We start from the raw sequence: 17,078 nt of genomic DNA, 5'->3' as shown, positions 1-17,078 counted from the left end.
CCACTGAGACTTTGCAGAGTTTCATTCAGACTTCATTTCCCAACCTTCATTGAGAACTGCTTGTGTTTTATTTGGAAACGTGCTGAAAATATTCACCACTGTGGAAACAAACTTTTGTGAAGACAGAGCGCCGCCTGCTGCTCACTCAGGCTCCCTGCGGCTGATTGGCTCTGACTGACACCAACTGTGTGACGGTTTAACTGTGTTCAGGTGTGACAAATACCAGGATTTGGATCTGGATCGGGACCTTGACCTGGACCTGGTCCTGACTGATCACCGCTGTGTAGTTCAAACACACTCACTGCTCTCTGCTGTGTTTACATGCAGACTGGTGTCCTGCTTATGATCTGGTTTCCGGAGAATCCTGGTTTTGATTATCCACATGTAAACGTCAAGTGTTTCAGAAACCTGCTTCCTGATTTTAATAAACCAGAATGTGCTACCTGGGTCTCTCAGAGACTTTATCACCTCTTCCTCTTCCATCGGAGATGCTATCGCTGCCACAGGTGAACTTCCACCTGCAGCTCTTATGTTATTTGAATCTACAACGGATCTGTCTGAGAGAGCGACAGAGCAGTAGGTCTCTCTCTAAGTGCTTCATTTATTCTTTGTTCTCACGGTCACGTACAGCAAAGTGCTGACAGATCTATGATTGATAGATTTATTATTGATAATACTTGCAGGGACTTTGCCCTGTTCTATCATAACGTGCTATTTGGATGCCAGAACTTTCACAAATCAAAAGAAAAAAAAAAGCATAAACTTGTACATTTCATCTGATTATTTGACAAATAGCACGGAGATAAATGTTCTGGATCCAAACCTGTCTTCGCTGAGGGATTCACAATCTTGAACAATTTAATAAACAGTGTTGATGGACACACTCAAATCTTTTACTGCAGTAAAAGTATTAATATCACTGAGTAGAAATGGTCTGTTACAAGTTAAAGCCCTGCATTCACAATTTACTTAAAGCACCGATAGTAACTGTGCAGAATAATATAGGATTTTCAGACTATAATTATTGATGTATTGAAGTGTTTGTCACTTTAATGTTGCCGCTGCTGAAGGTGAAGCTGATTTTAATTCATTTATAAACTGCTGAGTACTTTGGTTCTCACCTTATCTTGAGCTGTATTAATAAATCCTAATTTATTTGTTGACAATATTTTTGTTTTGTTAATCAGAATCTGTAAAGTGACTAAAGTCATCAGATAAATGCAGTTAAGCACAAGTAAAAAAAAGTGGCATAAAGTGGAAATACAAGTAGCTCCAAACTGTACAGTACTGGAGTAAATGTACTTAGTTACTCTTCACCACTGTCAGAGTCTGACCTTGGAAAGGCTGAGGGGTAAAAACTGCAAATCCAGTATGAAGACCAAGAGATGCGGTTGAAAGCTCAGCTCCAGGAAGAACCTAGAAAGTGGACCTTGAGTTCAGACTAATTGTGCCACACTTTCTGATCCCAGGGTCAAGAATGAACTTCCGTGTTCAAACGGACAATTTTCATCAGCTGCAGAGGGCGGGAAGCGCTGACGGCGCAGTGACTGGAGCATAGAAAGCTGACATTTTGTGACATTTGATCGGTAAAGAGTGGATTATTTACAAGCCGAACTGACCGGCAGCCTGTAAACACCGTGAACATCTGCCGGTGTCCTCCCCAGCTGTGTGGAGAGCAGATGTTCGAGGCAAGACTAACTAAACTTTCCGGGTTTCCTTAAGGGAGTTCAACACGACCTGCGAGAACGGTGCTTATTTCAGTTATTCTCCAATGAGAAGACACAACATAAGTTGAGAGAGAGAAATAAGGAGAAATAGGGAGAAATAAACCCCGATATGACACAGCAGCAACAACCGACAGGACCGGGAACACGAACTTTTCTGGCTTCGAAGCCGCTCGGCGTCGATGGCTCTGAAGCTTCACGACACCTCGCGACATTTGCAAGCAGAGTTTGCGGCCGTCCAATCAGATTGGATGCACCGAGCAGGCTGCGCAGGAGCTCAGCCAATCACAGACCAGAGAGGGTCCGCGCGCTTTTCCGCCTGCCGCCTCTCTGCCGCAGCGTCTCATCTACTCTGCCCGGCGACCTGCCGCTCGGTGCCGCTGCGCGCCGCTCCGTGCCGCTCCGTGCCGCAGCAGCGGTTGCTAGCCGAGAGCCTGCCGCTGCTCTCCGGTTGGGATGTGACAGAGGTGCGGCAGACTACCGACCCAGACCTCATCCAGGACGAACCGGGAGAAGCGGGACCGTTCCGGGTTGAATCGTAAGTGTTTGAGTTGAACATTATCTCGGTGGTTTGAGCGGTAAAAGGCTGAAACGGAGCGCGTATGTGGCGGTGTGTGTGTGTGTGTGTGTGTGTGTGTGTGTGTGTGTGTGTGTGTGTGTGTGTGTACACGCCGTTCAACCGGTCAGACGGATCCTGGGGGGAAATACGGGGACAAATCCGGTTAACGCACAAAATGTCGATTCAAGAGACAAACGGTGACGCTGCTGCGGACAACACACCGGAGGCCCGAGGGCTTACCGCCCTCCTCCTCCTTTCCTCCTCTCCTCCTTTTCCTCCTCCTCTTTCCCTCCCCACTTCCCCTCCTCCTCCACCTCTCCTCCCCTTCCGCCTCTCCTCCTTTTCCCTCTCTTCACCTCTCCTCCTCTCCACCCGCACCCTCTGTTTCTCCTCCTCCTCTTCGTCCTTCTCCTCTTTTCCTCCTCCCCCTCCCCCTCTCTTCCTGTTTTCTTCCTCTTCCCCCGTTCTCCTCTTTTTCTCTCCCCTCCTCCTCTTCTTTTCCTCCTCCTACTCTTGTCCTCTTCTTTTCCTCCTCCTCCTCTTCCTCCTCCTCCTCTTATTTTCCTCCTCCCCTCCTCTTCCTTGTCTTTTCCTCCTTCTCTTCTTTTCCTCCTCTCATCCTGCCTTTTTCCTCCTCTTCTTTTCATCCCCTCCTCTTCTTTTCATCCTCTGCTTTTCCTCCTCCCCCCTCCTTTTCTTTTCTTCCTCGCCCGTCCTCCTCCTCTCCTCCTCCCCTCCTTTTGCTCTTCTTTTCCTCCTCCTCCTCCTCTCCTCCTCCCCTCCTCCTCCTCTTCCGTTCCTCCTCCTCTCCTCATCCTCTTCTATTCATCCTCTGCTTTTAAACCTCCTCCTCCACTCCTCCTCTTCTTTTCCTCTTCTCTCCCCTCGTCCTCCTCCCCCTTCCTTTCCTCCTCCCCTCCTCCTCCTCTTTTCCTCTTATCTCCCCTCCTCATCCTCCCCTCCTTTTACTCTTCTTTTCCTCCTCCTCCTCTTCTTTTCCTCCTCTCCTCCTCCTCTTATATTCCTCGCTCCTACTCTTTTCTCCCCTCCTCTTCTTCTCCTCACTTCCTTCCCCTCTCCTCTTCTCTTCCTTTCTTCACCCCCCTTCTTCCTTCCCCTCCCCCTCCTCTTCTTTTCTTCCTCCTCTTTTACTCCTCTTCCCCCCTCCTCCTCTTATTTTCCTCCTCCCCTCCTTTCCCCCTATTTTTGTTCCCCCTCTTTTACTCATCTTCCTCCCTTCTGCTTTTCTTTTCCTCCTCCTCTCCTTTTCTTCTTCTTTTCCTCCTCCTCCTCTTCCTTTCCTCCTTCTCTCCTCTTCGTCTTCAAAACCTAATCAAAATGTTTATCTACGTTACAGGTAAATAAATTAATAGATAATATTGTATCTAGATATCAGCCATAATATAATTAAACCTCCCAAATATCAATGTCACTATCAGATAGACAGTTACAGACAGACAGTTATAAAGAGACAGTTACAGAGAGACAGTGACAGAGAGAGGGACAGCCAGTTACAGACAGACAGTTATAAAGAGACAGTTACAGAGAGACAGATAGTTGCAGACAGACAGACAGTTACAAAAACAGACAAACAGACAGACATGGATACAGACAGTAACAGGCAGAGAGACACTTACAGACAGACAGACATAGAGACAGACAGTTACAAACAGACAGACAGTTATAAAGAGACAGATAGACAGACATTGACAGACAGACTGGGACAGAAATCTGTCAAGCCAAATAGACTAAGTAGACAGCTGGTTCTGTTTGAAAAATTCAAAATAAAATTCCTGTATACAAAGTGTTTCACCTTTGATATTTCCCAAGTAATTAATACTCACTCACGGATTTAACTATTTTTTCCCTAAAGAACAAAAAACTACAGGGAAATGGGAAACGTACCTATATTCTTTGATTTTCTCCTAATATAACAATGAATACGTTTTTTTACATCTCTCCCCGGTGTCTCAAAAACACACGAGGACAAAGTCAGAATAAATATTAACAAACTGTCCATATTTAAATTTTAAATTGTGACTAAAAGTAGCCCGTATTAAGCATTTTTATATATTTATTTTTCAGGAGTGACAGCAATTATTTATTAATAATTCTAATACTTTTCAGATTTTAAAAGAAATTGATAGTTTTTTATTTTGCCATTATTTAACCTCAATTTTATTAATATTGTTTCTTGTTTTTTGTATTTGTATTTTATCTTCTATTTAACTTAATTTTATATCATTGTTTTTTCTTTTTATTTTATTTTACGTTATTTTATTGTGAAAGTCAGTCCGCCGTACTTCCGTTCTTCGCAACCATTTAATCCTATCCCACAATGCTTTGTGTCCACGTCCCCTGCTTCCTGTTTATTGTGACCGTCTCGACCGGTAAAATTTTAACGTTTTCTCCGCTTTGCTGCCGTTAAAGCTCGGTGAGTAACCGAATCCCGAAACGTTTCACCGCCAAATCCGGTTATCGCCGTTTATTCCGCGGTATGTTCTTTTATTTTGACAGTTAACGTTGAAGGAAGAGAAAATCCCTCCTCTGCTTCCTCATCACTGACACTGAGCCCGGCCGAGCCCCGGAACTCCGCTCAGAAAATGGCGTATTTAAAACCTCCTCGCTTTAAGTCAAACAGAAAATAATTTTTAAGAAGATTTAAGACGTTTTGCATGATAAAGGAGTCTTTTAATAATTTCGGCGTTAAGATAAGACATGAAAAAGCTGTAAATGTGGAAGAAACGTCATCTTTAATAATGGATGCCCTGCTAGCAACCGCCCTCCGCGGGGTATTTAGTGGGAAATAATCGCGGGAATAATTAAGAAGTCTGTCAATTATTTTGATATGCAATGTCAAATAAATGCTGCTTATTTTATTTAATACGTCCTAGACTGAAGAGTGAGGGGACAGTCGATTTAAAAGGAAAAGTCTGCCTGTCACGTATGTAGGGCTCCGGCAGGCTTGGAGACATAAAGAATAACAGATTTCTGAACGGAGTTCGGCGAGACGGTCTGTCGAGGTTAAAATAAAGAATGAAAGTGTCGCAGAGCAGCCGAGGGGTGCTATCAGATTTATTGGTTAGTGACCACTTCTGATCAGCTTTCGGCACAACCGTCTCTGCTGCTCATATTAAAGATTTTATAAATGTTAAATTTCACGTTGGTGGCTGTTGTGTCTGACAGAGGTCAGAGGTCACCTGTGTTTATTATGTACAATGACTTCACAGTGTTGTCCTTATATGGGTGTGTCAGCGTCAGTGTGCAGTAATGACAGTTTTTGTTTTCTGGATCAATAATGTCTAATGACAGATTCCAGTAGTTGGTGCACTAACCAGGTCTGTAGAAATTGATCGATTGCTTTTTATATTCCTTCATCCTTTAATGTCACAGTAATGTCAGACATGCGTCTTTAGACTAGATTTAATTAGGTTAGAATAGACTCAGGCTGTCACACGCTCAGCTCACTCCCAGGTAAAACAGAGAAAAGCAGCAAAGCCTCATTGATGAATTTCTGTGAATTAACTCATCGATTAATCGTCGTAATGATTTTGTACCAAAGATGAGAATATGAGATGTGGGACGATGGTGGTGAGTCTGTCACGGCATCAGAGCTCCAACGATCAGTCAATCATATGACTCAACTATTCTGATAAGTAGTCACTTAATTCATTTATCAGTCAAACAGCAGTTATTTCTCCAGTGTGTCAGGAAGCTGAAATTTGGGCCAGTACAAGTACTTGAAAACTTTAGAGAAGTACAGTACTTTAGTATCTGTACTTATTTACTTTCACGTCTGTTAATATTAAAATAAAGTTCATATAAAAATGTCTTTCATGGGGAATAACAGTGTTTTAACAGACTACTGATATTATTGCTGAAACATTTATTTACTTATAATTTTAAGTCAATTTTCAAGCAAAGACTAGTGGGTCAGATTTTTAGTTTTTCTATATTTTTAATCACAGTAAACTGAACATCTTTAGTTTAAGACTGTTGGTTGGACAAAACAAGGCATTTTTACCTTGAACTATAAGAAAATGTGTTGACAGTTTTAATGATTATAGGACATTTTTATAAACTAACTGGATGATTGATTGATTAACTGGCAGATTAATTGACAGTGAAAACATCAGTTACAGCCCAACACAGTGTTGATATATTAAAATTTCCTGGAACTCAAAGTAAAAGAACCAGGAGGGGACGTCTGGTTTACACAGTGAATTACATTCCTGACCGATCAACATGTGTTGATGCAGCAGTCAGTCCTGCTCTAACACCCCCAGACACAGCTGAAACAATCAGTCCACCAATCCACTGGTTCCCAGCCTGTGGCTCAGGTCCCCACAAAGGGTCACAAGATTAATCTGAAGAGAAAACACTGATTTCTGCTACACATTCATCTCTCAGACTCTCCTCTGTCTCTGCTCTTTTCTTGTGAATTTGCGGCTGATTTTTCCTCTTCTGAAATATTCAGATAAAACAAGAGGAAGAGAAAACTGTAGCTGAACACAGCTGATGAGGGGGGGTCGAAGTACTGAGGACTTTTTGTGTTAAGGGGTCACATCCTGAACAGGTTGGGAACCAGTGGATTATTCGATCAGTTGTTCAGCAGAACATTAACTGGTCTCCTGTTCCAGCTGTCACAGATGTCCTTAGTTGCAGCCAGAGGTGTAAGAGAGAGAACAACCAGCTGATCAGCGGCCAGATGTTGTTCTGTTCAGCTGATCAGTGTAATCACTGCTGTGTTTATCTGAAAGAGAGACTGTGACAGCACATGCTGACCCTCACCTCCCCTCCCCCCCCCCTCGCTCCTCCTCAGACCTGTGGCTGTTCCTCTGAAGCTCTTCCTCTCCTCCACCTCGGTTCAGGATGGAGGACTCGGAGACGGAGCTGGCAGTGTCGGAGTCGGATGCCCTGGGTGCGGACTTCATCACGGTGGAGCTGGACACGCAGCCCATCGAGTACGTAGTGAAGTGGGCCGAGGTCGGCTCAAAGTTCACCATCTCCTGCGTGAAGAAGGACTCAGATGACCCGTCGGACCTGACGGCTGACCAGCTGAAGATCGAGACGGACGAAGCCTTCTTCGCTCCATACGAAGAAGTGTACCCCTGCGAGGTGACGGAGCAGAGCGTGGAGATAAAGACAGACTCTGATGAGGAGGAGGAGGAGGACACCGAGGAGGAGCAGGAGGTTCTGGTGGAGGCAGGGAGCAGCCAGCTGGACGGTGAGGCCGACTCGGACCAGGCCGACTTCGAGCCGGATGAGCGGCAGTACCGCTGCAGCTTCTGCGGGAAATGCTACAGCCACGCCTCCAGCCTGTACCGCCACCAGCAGACGCACACTGGGAAGAGCACCGGGGCACCGCCACCCACCAAACGGGCGCTAGAGCCGACGCATCAGGACGCACGCTACACCTGCCCCCACTGCGGGATGAGCTTCAAAGGCAGCAGGTACTCACTGTTCCACCTTTCGGCATGTTGGAGTTCTATATTTGCCAACAGGGAAGTCCTGATCAGGTTTTTAGGGCACCAATCCTGATATCTGACCCAGCAGACACTAAATAATTGCACAAAGGTACTGATTCGAGACTACAAAGTTTATAATCTTTGATTATTGATTGATTATTTATCCGATCAGAATCAAAGTTAAACCGGAGAATCTGACAGAACAAAATGAAACTTGTCTGAACTCAACCAAAGATCTTCTGTGAGGGAAGAAGCTCCACTCTGTAACACCACTGTACAACCATAGTGTTTCTGTAGTTCAACGACGTCTTCTCTCTAACGGATCACATCAAGTCAGTTTCAGGAGTCACATTCTCTAGTTAAACTTTGATTTTGAACGGATCAATAATTTAAGATTCTAAACTTCAGGCCCTTCAGTCTTTGGATCATCATGTAACATCAGATGTGTCACATTTGGTGTCTGCAGCTGTTTCACTGTGTCAGATACAGATTTAATCGCATTTAGGTTCAATATAAGCATCAGATCAGACATAGTCTGGATGGTGATGAGTGAACAGCTGTTTGAAGCGGTTTGTATTTATAGTTCAGATGTTTCAAACACTGCAAGATCCTAAACATCTTTGCTGGATATAACTCACATCAATCAGCTTATATTATATTTAGATGTTAGGCGTCAGGTGTTCAACTGATAACTTAGTTTTTGAATGTCAGGAGAATCCTGTTTGGGTGCTGCTACAGGTGAGCTGCAGGCGCTCAGGTAAGCTCTGATCAAAATGAAGCTCTTGAGGTTATTCAAAAATAAATACAAGTGGAAATTTTAGAGATTGTTTAAATGTAGGTTTATGTCTGAGCCTCGCTGTGGTCTTGAAACTCTCAAGTCTGAATCCTATGTGATCTGAAGACGGTCGGCTCAAACAGTAAAAGGTTACCTACTGGTTACTATCCATTTATTTTCTCGTGACATTCCTTTTAATGAAATTTTTAATTCAAAATATTTAGATAATAATTTTAGTCTCAGATTTTTATTAATAAAATAAAATGTAATATCAGTGAAAAAAACCATGTTATACACGTCCTGTTTCAGGTAGGTTACGTATATAAGTAAATACGTATTAAATACTGTGCATACAGAAGAGAAAGAGAAAGTGTTCATTTGATTTTTTTCCCCTGCTTTTCTGGGCCCTCTTTCTGTCCCAGCCGCACACAGTTGGATTTTGCTGCTAGGTGGATGTAACCGCCCACTAGTCATCAGCAAACGCAGTGATTGGCTGTGCAAAGATCAACTCACAAGGCAGCCTGGGACCAGATTTGCCGGAAGGCTCGTAATATGTACATGTACACACTTTTTATACTGCTCACCCAGCTGTAGACCAGTCAGCACGCACACACGCACCTCCGTCCTCCCTGATGGCAGCCGCTCTGCTGCTCCCTCACCGTTGCTTGACCACCCACTCACTCCGCTAGTTTACCGCTAGCCGTTAGCCTACACACCGTAGCTAAGACAGTAGTGGTACCTAAAACTGTCAACAAAAACTGCCTCCAAAACTTTGTGTCCTTAACGCACAGTTGCCAACACAAGTTTGTTTACACTTTCTTACCCTCCCACAGACCACTCAGCTGCCGGCCACCTATTGATTATCCGGTTTCGACGTAGAAATCGGATCAAATTCCTACTGGCTTGTGAAGTTGGGGGGGCCACTTTGTTGTGGGGGAGCCAGAGGAATGGCAGTCGTAAGCGACTTTATATTTTCACAGCTTTTATTTTACACCTCCGACTTTATAAAAAACACACAACCCATTTTAAGGATGTGGAGCCTCTTATCTTTCTTCAGACTCTTTATATAAAAGTCTTTTACTTTAAATAAAAAACACTTGACTGTAGGCACCTAAGGCCGGTTCAAAAAAATGTCCTGTTGGAGGAAATAAACATTCTGGCATGAACCAGGGTCACTATTATTTTGTCCCTATTTGTTTCCTGACCTCACTGATCTAACAACAGTCCTCAAATAGGTGTCCCTTGTCCTGCAGATGTGGACTGCTGAGTCCTGACCTGAGGAGTTGTCTGTGTTGTGCCACGCACATGTGGAGCAGTTGATTGGTTTCCCAAGTGAACAGGCGTGTGCCTCCCTCGCTGCATTTATCCTCATACACTACATTGCTCTGCTTATGTCTGGGTGCTCAGCAGTCCACCTGCATCTTGAGAACAACGATGTACACAGTTTGGACAGAGAGGACTGATGGTTTGAAAGAGGAGTGAAAGAAGCTATCTACGTTAAACTGGAACAACCATCACTAAACAGAGGAGGTGGTCTGCGACACCACTTATCAGCCTCTTACTAAACAGTTTCTAGATCCCTCCCCAGGCAGATGAACATCCATTCATTCCATGACTTATGTGACCCTGATGACTCACGTGATGGCCGGGTGGGTCAAAGACTCACACGTGACCCTAACGACTCTCAACGTGTTAACGATGCCCACAGGAGGTTAAATGCCCGGGACTCCCCACCAGTCAGTTAGAACTGAAGAAGCCTTTCAGATGAGAGGTATATCGTCTTCAAGAACCTCAATCAAGTCCAGTTTCCTTCGTATAGCACTTAGAAACACCATGACCTAGATGACTGACATTCTTCAACAGACACGATGAACAAGCTATTACTAATAAGGGATTTACTTCACTTGAAAACAGTTAAAAAATAAAGGCTCCTTCTAGCAAAGCAGAGAGCAAAACTAAACTGCAGAAGACCTGAAGTAATGACTGAGGGATTTATCTGACCGAAATTTTTTAGTTATAATTTAATGAGCTGTTACCAGCGAACTCAAGTAAATAAGCTGCTTCAACCACCATTCATTAGGCTGATCGTGTAGTAATGTCTCTGTTTGCTAAAAGTCCACTTTTAAACCCAGAGTGGACACACGGTTCGTCAATAACCATGTTTTCTATCTCTGATATAATAATCATGATTTGCAAAATGATTCCCCTGATCTATAAAAATGTCTCTGTTGCTAATTATTTCTTTTCTCTGTGCATCCATGCTCGTCAGTTTTTGTAAACTCGGGACTCGACAGGTGACCAGGTTACAACACAGAGCTGAAAACAGACTGATCTCGCTTCAGGGTACAGGCCTCTGGTGGTGCAGGGAGGATTTTTATTTGTAGCATATTTATACATTTCCTAAACGTTTAAATTATCACAAGATTATTTTCAAGTTTTGTCATTCGACGAATAAGGTGTCATCTATTTTAAATAATGATTTTAGATCTGCAACGCTTAATCGTTGATCGACAGAAAATAAATCAGCAACTATTTTGATAATCGATTAAGCAGTTCAGTCATTTTTCAAACAAAAATTTCAAACATTTAATGGTTCCAGTTTCTCAAACGTGATGATTTCTGCTTTTTCTGGCCACATATCATAGTACACTGAATATTTTTGGGTGTTATTTTCGGAATGGTCATAGACTAAACAATTAGTTGATCAATCTGCAGATTAGTTGAGAGGAAATTATCTGCAGACAAATCGATAATGAAAATAAAGGTTAGTTGCAGCCCTAATTGATGTAATGTTTGTTTGTTTACCTGTCAGGATGCTGGGGAGTCACCTGCGGCTGCACGGGAAGCGGCGTATCCATCCCTGCAACATCTGCGGGAAGGAGTTCAACCACAGCTCAAGCCTGTCGCGCCACCGCCTCATCCACAAGAAAGGAAAAGGAATCCCCAAGGACGTCGCCCTCGGCCCCAACATGGCCACCCTGCGCCACTCGCTGAAGGCCGGCGGCAAGAACAAGAAGACCAAGCGGCAGCAACAGCAGCATGTGGCGGCTGCCATCATTCAGAGTCAGAGCGGCGACAAGTTCTATGCCTGCCCACAGTGCGACATGAGCTTCAGGACGTCCACGCAGCTGTCGAAACACCAGGTGACCCACGTCAAGGAGCTGCTGGACAACTACACGCCTGGCAAGGAGAACCTGGGCGAGACCTCGTCTGACCTCAAGATCCGCCTCAAGCTCTGCTCCCGCGACAAGCCCAACTTCTACACCCTCTGTAAGAAGAACCGCCGCCGCCGTGGAGGCCGGGCCAGCAAACGGGGCTCCACCACCTCTGAGGAGGAGGAGGGGGGAGGAGGAGGAGGAGGAGGAGCTGGAGCTGGAGCTGGAGCTGGTCGCCACGGCTGCAGCCAGTGTGGGAAGCGATTCAGCCATGCCTCCAGCCTGGCGCGGCACCAGCAGACCCACAGGGCGGGGGATGGCGGTGGGCGGGGGAAACTGCAGCAGCACCAGAAGCAGCTTCATGCCAAGACCGGACACCCCGCCGCCAAAACCAAGACCTACACCTGCGCGGCCTGCAACAAGACCTTCATGCACTCATCCAGTTTCTCCCGCCATAAGAAGGCACACCTGGAGGAGGAGCAGCGGGCTCGCGCCGCTGCTGCTAAGCGCCGGAAGAGAGCCGTCTTAGATGAGACCGCCCCGCTGGAGTCTGACTCCGAGTGACGTTGCCCGGCTCTGGACTGGGTTAGGACCAGTTCTGGACCTGAGTTCTGAGTTGGTTCTGAATCAGTATTGACTGGTTCTGGACTGGTTTGGGACCAGTTCTGGAAAAGTTCTAATTTGAAAAAAGTTCTGGACCAGTTCTCCACCAGTTCTGGACCAGTTGGGGACAGATTCTTGGCCGCTCGTGGTTGTCCAGGTTTTGGGAACTGGAACTGGTTGATTCTTCTCTGGTGTAGATAGCAGCAGGATATCCATATATGGTCGTATGGCGGAGGGATCTCCACATATGGTCGTGTCCATATATGGTCATAATTGACCATTAGTTAATTGCGCTTCAGGATGGGATTAGATTTAAAGTGTTACCCCCTGCCCCGTCCTGTCCCCTGCCACGCCCCCTACTCCACGTGTCTGTTAGGATGCTGTTTGCTTTCATTCTGCCCTCTCCACACTTCATTCCCCATCAGCCCCAGGACCTCTGTCAGCACGCAGAGCAATATGGGAAACTGAGTCTCTACAGAAAAGCTTTACACCGACAACACCTGTAGATTCCGTTTATATTTGATTTCTGTGATAAATAATCAAAGTACTGAGACCAGATGGTAGCAAGCCATTTTGATTTAATGGAAGTTCATTAATGACAAAGTTACTATTTTCTATTTTTATTTTCTGAGCTAAATCAGGATTTTGAGGAAAAAATACTTTAGTCTCAGAGTTCTGTGTTTACAGTTTTTCTCAAAATTTTGTGATTCATCCGAATTCAGAGATGTATTTTCCGAGATTAGTCTGGATCCTGTAAAACACACCTCATAATTCTGACTTTATTTGTAGTGGGGTTTTTTTCTCAGAATTCAGATTTGTCCCTGAATCTGAAAATGTTCTTGAGTTTATTTCTTAGCTTGAAGATAATGATCAAATATTCGTGTCAGCTCTACAGCAGAAAATGTTTTTCCAACCAAACCAGGACTTTTTTTTTTCTCTCAAATCTTTCTCTGCATTTCTGAATAATAACAAGTCAGCTGATTAAAGCTGGAGAGACTATTGTCGTTGATAAACCTCCCTCAGAGTTCAGAGCAGCGACTCCTTCACTCATCTCCATGTTTGTTTCCTTCTCCTGATTTTTCCCCTCGGATGTCACGGCCCAGTTCCTCCCTGAGTGATTTTGATTGGCTGAAGTTCTTATTGGCACAACGTTCTGATCAGTTAACTGTGTTATAGCTTTGATATTTGACATTTTTAAAAGATTAAAATGTGAAATCCGAGCAGACAAGCCGACCGGTCGGAGCTGGCATTCCTCCACATTAATGTATGCATGAAGACTATTACCTGCAGCTAGTCGGCCATATTTGTAGTTTTTCAGCCAGGTGTGTTTGATGACCGATCTGCAGCGTCTGACGTTTGGGTTTCTTGTTTTAGCAGCAGAGTGGTGGTGTTGGCGGACGTTGAAGGGGAAACTGCACTACTTATTTATGAATTTGGAACAATGTTGTAATATATAAATATAAATGGTATTTAAATGTGATTCACAAGTTTAAAAAAAAAAAACAAAAAAAAACAAGAGAGCATCTAGGCAGCCACGCCTGGCCTAGCTGCCCTCGTTACCGTAGCAACATCACCGCCACATTTATCGTTTAGCATCGTCATCATGGGCAGCAGCAGACAGGAAAAGACTCCAACAACAGCAGACGTCCGGTTTTTCAAAGTTAAAGCCTCCAGATCATTTTATTAACGACCAACCTGTAAAGTAAACCCCCCCAGATTTTGTGACAATTTTTGGGGATATGCAGCAAATTTTGACTCAAATGAACGTCCATCTGAGACGACATTTGGACAAAAATGAACAAACAAAGCCAACTGGTTGACTTAAAAGAGATAGTACAAATAGAAAAGTAAACGTGAGATGTCGCGCCATTTTTTGTGAAATTGTGACGCAAACGGAGGTCTGTCTGAGGTAACATTTAGACGTCCAAATCTCATGACATTGGGACAAAAATGTCCAAAAACAGAACAAGAATTAGAGTTGTGTTTTATTGGTTCATGGAAAAGACGAAAGTACAAGTATAAATGAGGAGTTTCCACAAAGTAAATGTGAGTTTTTGCGACAACTTTGCAGTGATTTACCGCAACTGTGGACTCAAACGTACGTCTGTCTGACACTTCAAAAAACTTTGAGGACTCTTGTGTCCCAGCACGGAACATCTGTCTGTCCAGGCTCATGCCAGCTTTGGTAAATTGTTGGTTATTTAGAGATTGATGTCTTGGACCAAACATGAAGGAACATCAAGTTAGTTTTTCTTCCCTGACAGATGGACCAGCTCTCACCTGTGGACATCAGCGGACCTTGCCCCCCCCCACCACCACCTTTCACTTTTTCATTTCCTGCTTGTGGGGCTGTCTGATGGCTGCGGACACTCTGAGTGAAGACTCTGTGAATAACATTTCCCTGTTTGAATTGGATTGGACTTAATTTAAAGGGCACCTATTTATATTTGTGTGTAGGCGGCAGGTCGTCTGAGTCGCGCTACAAACCTCTGGTAGAAAATGAAAAGAAGCACTCTGTGCGCACCCCCCGAACCCCCACCCCAGCTCCCAATGCTCCGGTCTCTGTCTCCTTCATTCCGGGCCTTAAAGCTGCCGTTCTCCTCCTCCTGTCCACAGCAGCGTTTTGCATTTAGATCCATGTTGTGTTGGCTTGTTTTTGTTTGGTTGGTGGTTTCTCAGCTTCACCTGCAGATAGGTCGTTCGTCATTGTATCGTGTTTGAATAGAATAAACCCAGTTGACATGTTTTGTCTTGCGTTTTGTAATAAACCTTTAAAAGAAGTTTCCTCTGCGTGTCTTCACTCTGTGAATTGGATTCAGATCCAGACTTCCACACTCTGGACTCACGGACCGAGTCCCCCATTTCTGACCCTGTGACTCGTTTCACGGTATTTTTCTGAACTGTGCCGATGTTGTCAATTTCTGCACGAGATGTGCAGGTCCGCTGCTTTACACAGTATCTATACAGATCTATCTTCCCTCCACATTAGCTGATAAACACGATATTATATCAACATCAAACCCTCCGAGGATCCCCACACTGACGGACCAAAACCTGCAGATTAGAGCTAATCCAGATTATTCAATCAGTACGTGTTCTATCTGTGCAACATGGAACTTCACTGCATCAATAAACAAATACGGCAGCAATGAAAACAGCAACGTCTGCACAAATGAATCTGGTGATTGTTATTTATTTTTACTTCGTCATGTCCACGTCTTTACGGATTAGGAATAATCTGCTTCAGTCTCCACCCCCAAACAGACTCTTTAGAAGTCCACAGAAAGTCCTCGAGTCCTGTTGTGGACTCCATGAATCCTGGATTTGGACAGACCTCCTCCCGGGAACTCACTCGTTAAATTCTCGATGCGGTGAGTTTGGTTAAGTCCGGACATTTGGGTTCGAGAAGAATTTGTGTCGGAAGCCTCTTTCCCCATGAAATAGCATCAGACCAATATTCCTGTCAGTTCTAGTGACTCAGTGTGACCACAAGAGGGTGATAGACGCTCAGCATGGTTTCTGTATGGTTCAACGGGGTGGGGGGGGGGATGCAGCTCTCTCCATACTACACAGTTCAGATCACAGTGTTTTACATTTAGTAAACCACATTTCTCTGGTTCACTCTTCTTTGAAACTCAGCAGTTAACGTCACGTCCAAAACACTCAGTCACACTGATCCCACAACACGCTGGATCCGCATCAGGATCCACTCTGGGACCAGACCTGACAACAACTGTCTCCCAACAAGGAAAATATCTCTCAGAACACACTGACCTTGACACACTAGCATCAGGCAGCGTTACAGTATGGATCACTGCTGTCACTGCTGATGTAGCTTTTCCCTGTTGATATATTGATGTGCTTGGTTGGTTATTATTTATTTATTGGTTTATTTACTTGTTTCTTTTTATATTTGCCATAAACCACGATTCCATTAAAACAGATAGAATGGCATTTTGTTCCGCATTACAGTAAACGTTATGTAAATGAATCAGAAATGCTGCAACATGGTTCACCAGGCTTTTTTATTTATATTTTATGTACAGATGGGTGACAGATTAAAGGAGAAGCAGCATAAAGCGTCTCAGTCAGGTGTAGAGCCACCACCAGCCTCCAGAACAGCTTCAGTTCTCCTCATGATCGATTCTCCAAGTCTCTGGACTCTGCTGGAGGGATGAACTCCAGACTTCCTAAGGATGTTCCCTCATCTGGTGTTTAGATGGTGGTGGTGGAGAGCGCCGTCCAACACGTGGGTCCCAAATCTCCCGTAGGTGTTCAACTGGGTTGAGATCTGGTGACTGCGAAGGCCACGTCACATGATTCGCGTCATTTTCACACTCATCAGACCATTCAGTGACCCCTCGGGACCTGTGGATGGAGGCATCGTCATCCTGTTCCTCTGCTCATGGTTCGGGTTCATCCTTTAACTTGTCGTTCGTCTGGAGTTATTTATCCGTTGCTATATTTGCATGGAGTAATTCCAAGTGCACAAAGTAAAAATGAAAAGTAATTCCACTAGTGCAACACAACGCTGTAACACTGACTATACAGAGATGTATAGGATGGTAGAGATACAGAAACACAGCACTGTTTTATGTCCTCTCCTCAGTCCACCAGGGAGAGAAGCTTCCCCACAGCCCTCTGCCTATATATGCAGACATCCCACGTTCATCTGATCATAACCCCCCCCACCTTCATGAGGAGGAGAATTCCTCTGTGGGGCTGAGGGATGGGGAGTGAGGTTGGACAGATACTGTACGGATTCGGTCCGATTTTAGCCCTTAAAAATTCTGC

At 44.5% G+C, this 17,078-nt stretch overlaps 1 protein-coding gene across 5 annotated transcripts; it reads left to right on the top strand.

The window, feature by feature from the left end:
* The first annotated feature begins 1,879 nt into the window (after nucleotides 1–1,879).
* On the top strand, nucleotides 1,880–15,128 carry LOC120796466 (zinc finger protein 135). 5 transcript variants are annotated; one of them, XM_040139350.1, is made up of 3 exons: nucleotides 1,880–2,262; nucleotides 7,155–7,736; nucleotides 11,339–15,128. In XM_040139350.1, exons 1-3 carry the CDS (start codon nucleotides 1,907–1,909, stop codon nucleotides 12,243–12,245), a joined length of 1,845 nt encoding a protein of 614 aa, XP_039995284.1. In that variant the 5' UTR covers nucleotides 1,880–1,906; the 3' UTR covers nucleotides 12,246–15,128. The 5 variants fall into 5 exon arrangements, with proteins under 5 accessions (XP_039995284.1, XP_039995286.1, XP_039995285.1 ...); XM_040139352.1 differs by having other exon boundaries at nucleotides 2,158–2,262; nucleotides 7,106–7,736; nucleotides 11,339–15,127; XM_040139351.1 differs by lacking the exon at nucleotides 1,880–2,262 and adding an exon at nucleotides 4,610–4,717 and having other exon boundaries at nucleotides 7,106–7,736; nucleotides 11,339–15,127.
* Nucleotides 15,129–17,078: the final 1,950 nt, after the last annotated feature.

This window comes from Xiphias gladius, chromosome 11 (genome assembly GCF_016859285.1).
Source record: "Xiphias gladius isolate SHS-SW01 ecotype Sanya breed wild chromosome 11, ASM1685928v1, whole genome shotgun sequence".
NCBI classification, from domain to species: domain Eukaryota; kingdom Metazoa; phylum Chordata; class Actinopteri; order Istiophoriformes; family Xiphiidae; genus Xiphias; species Xiphias gladius.
Note: the sequence above shows the minus strand (reverse complement) of the source record. Positions and strands in the feature narration are given on the sequence as shown.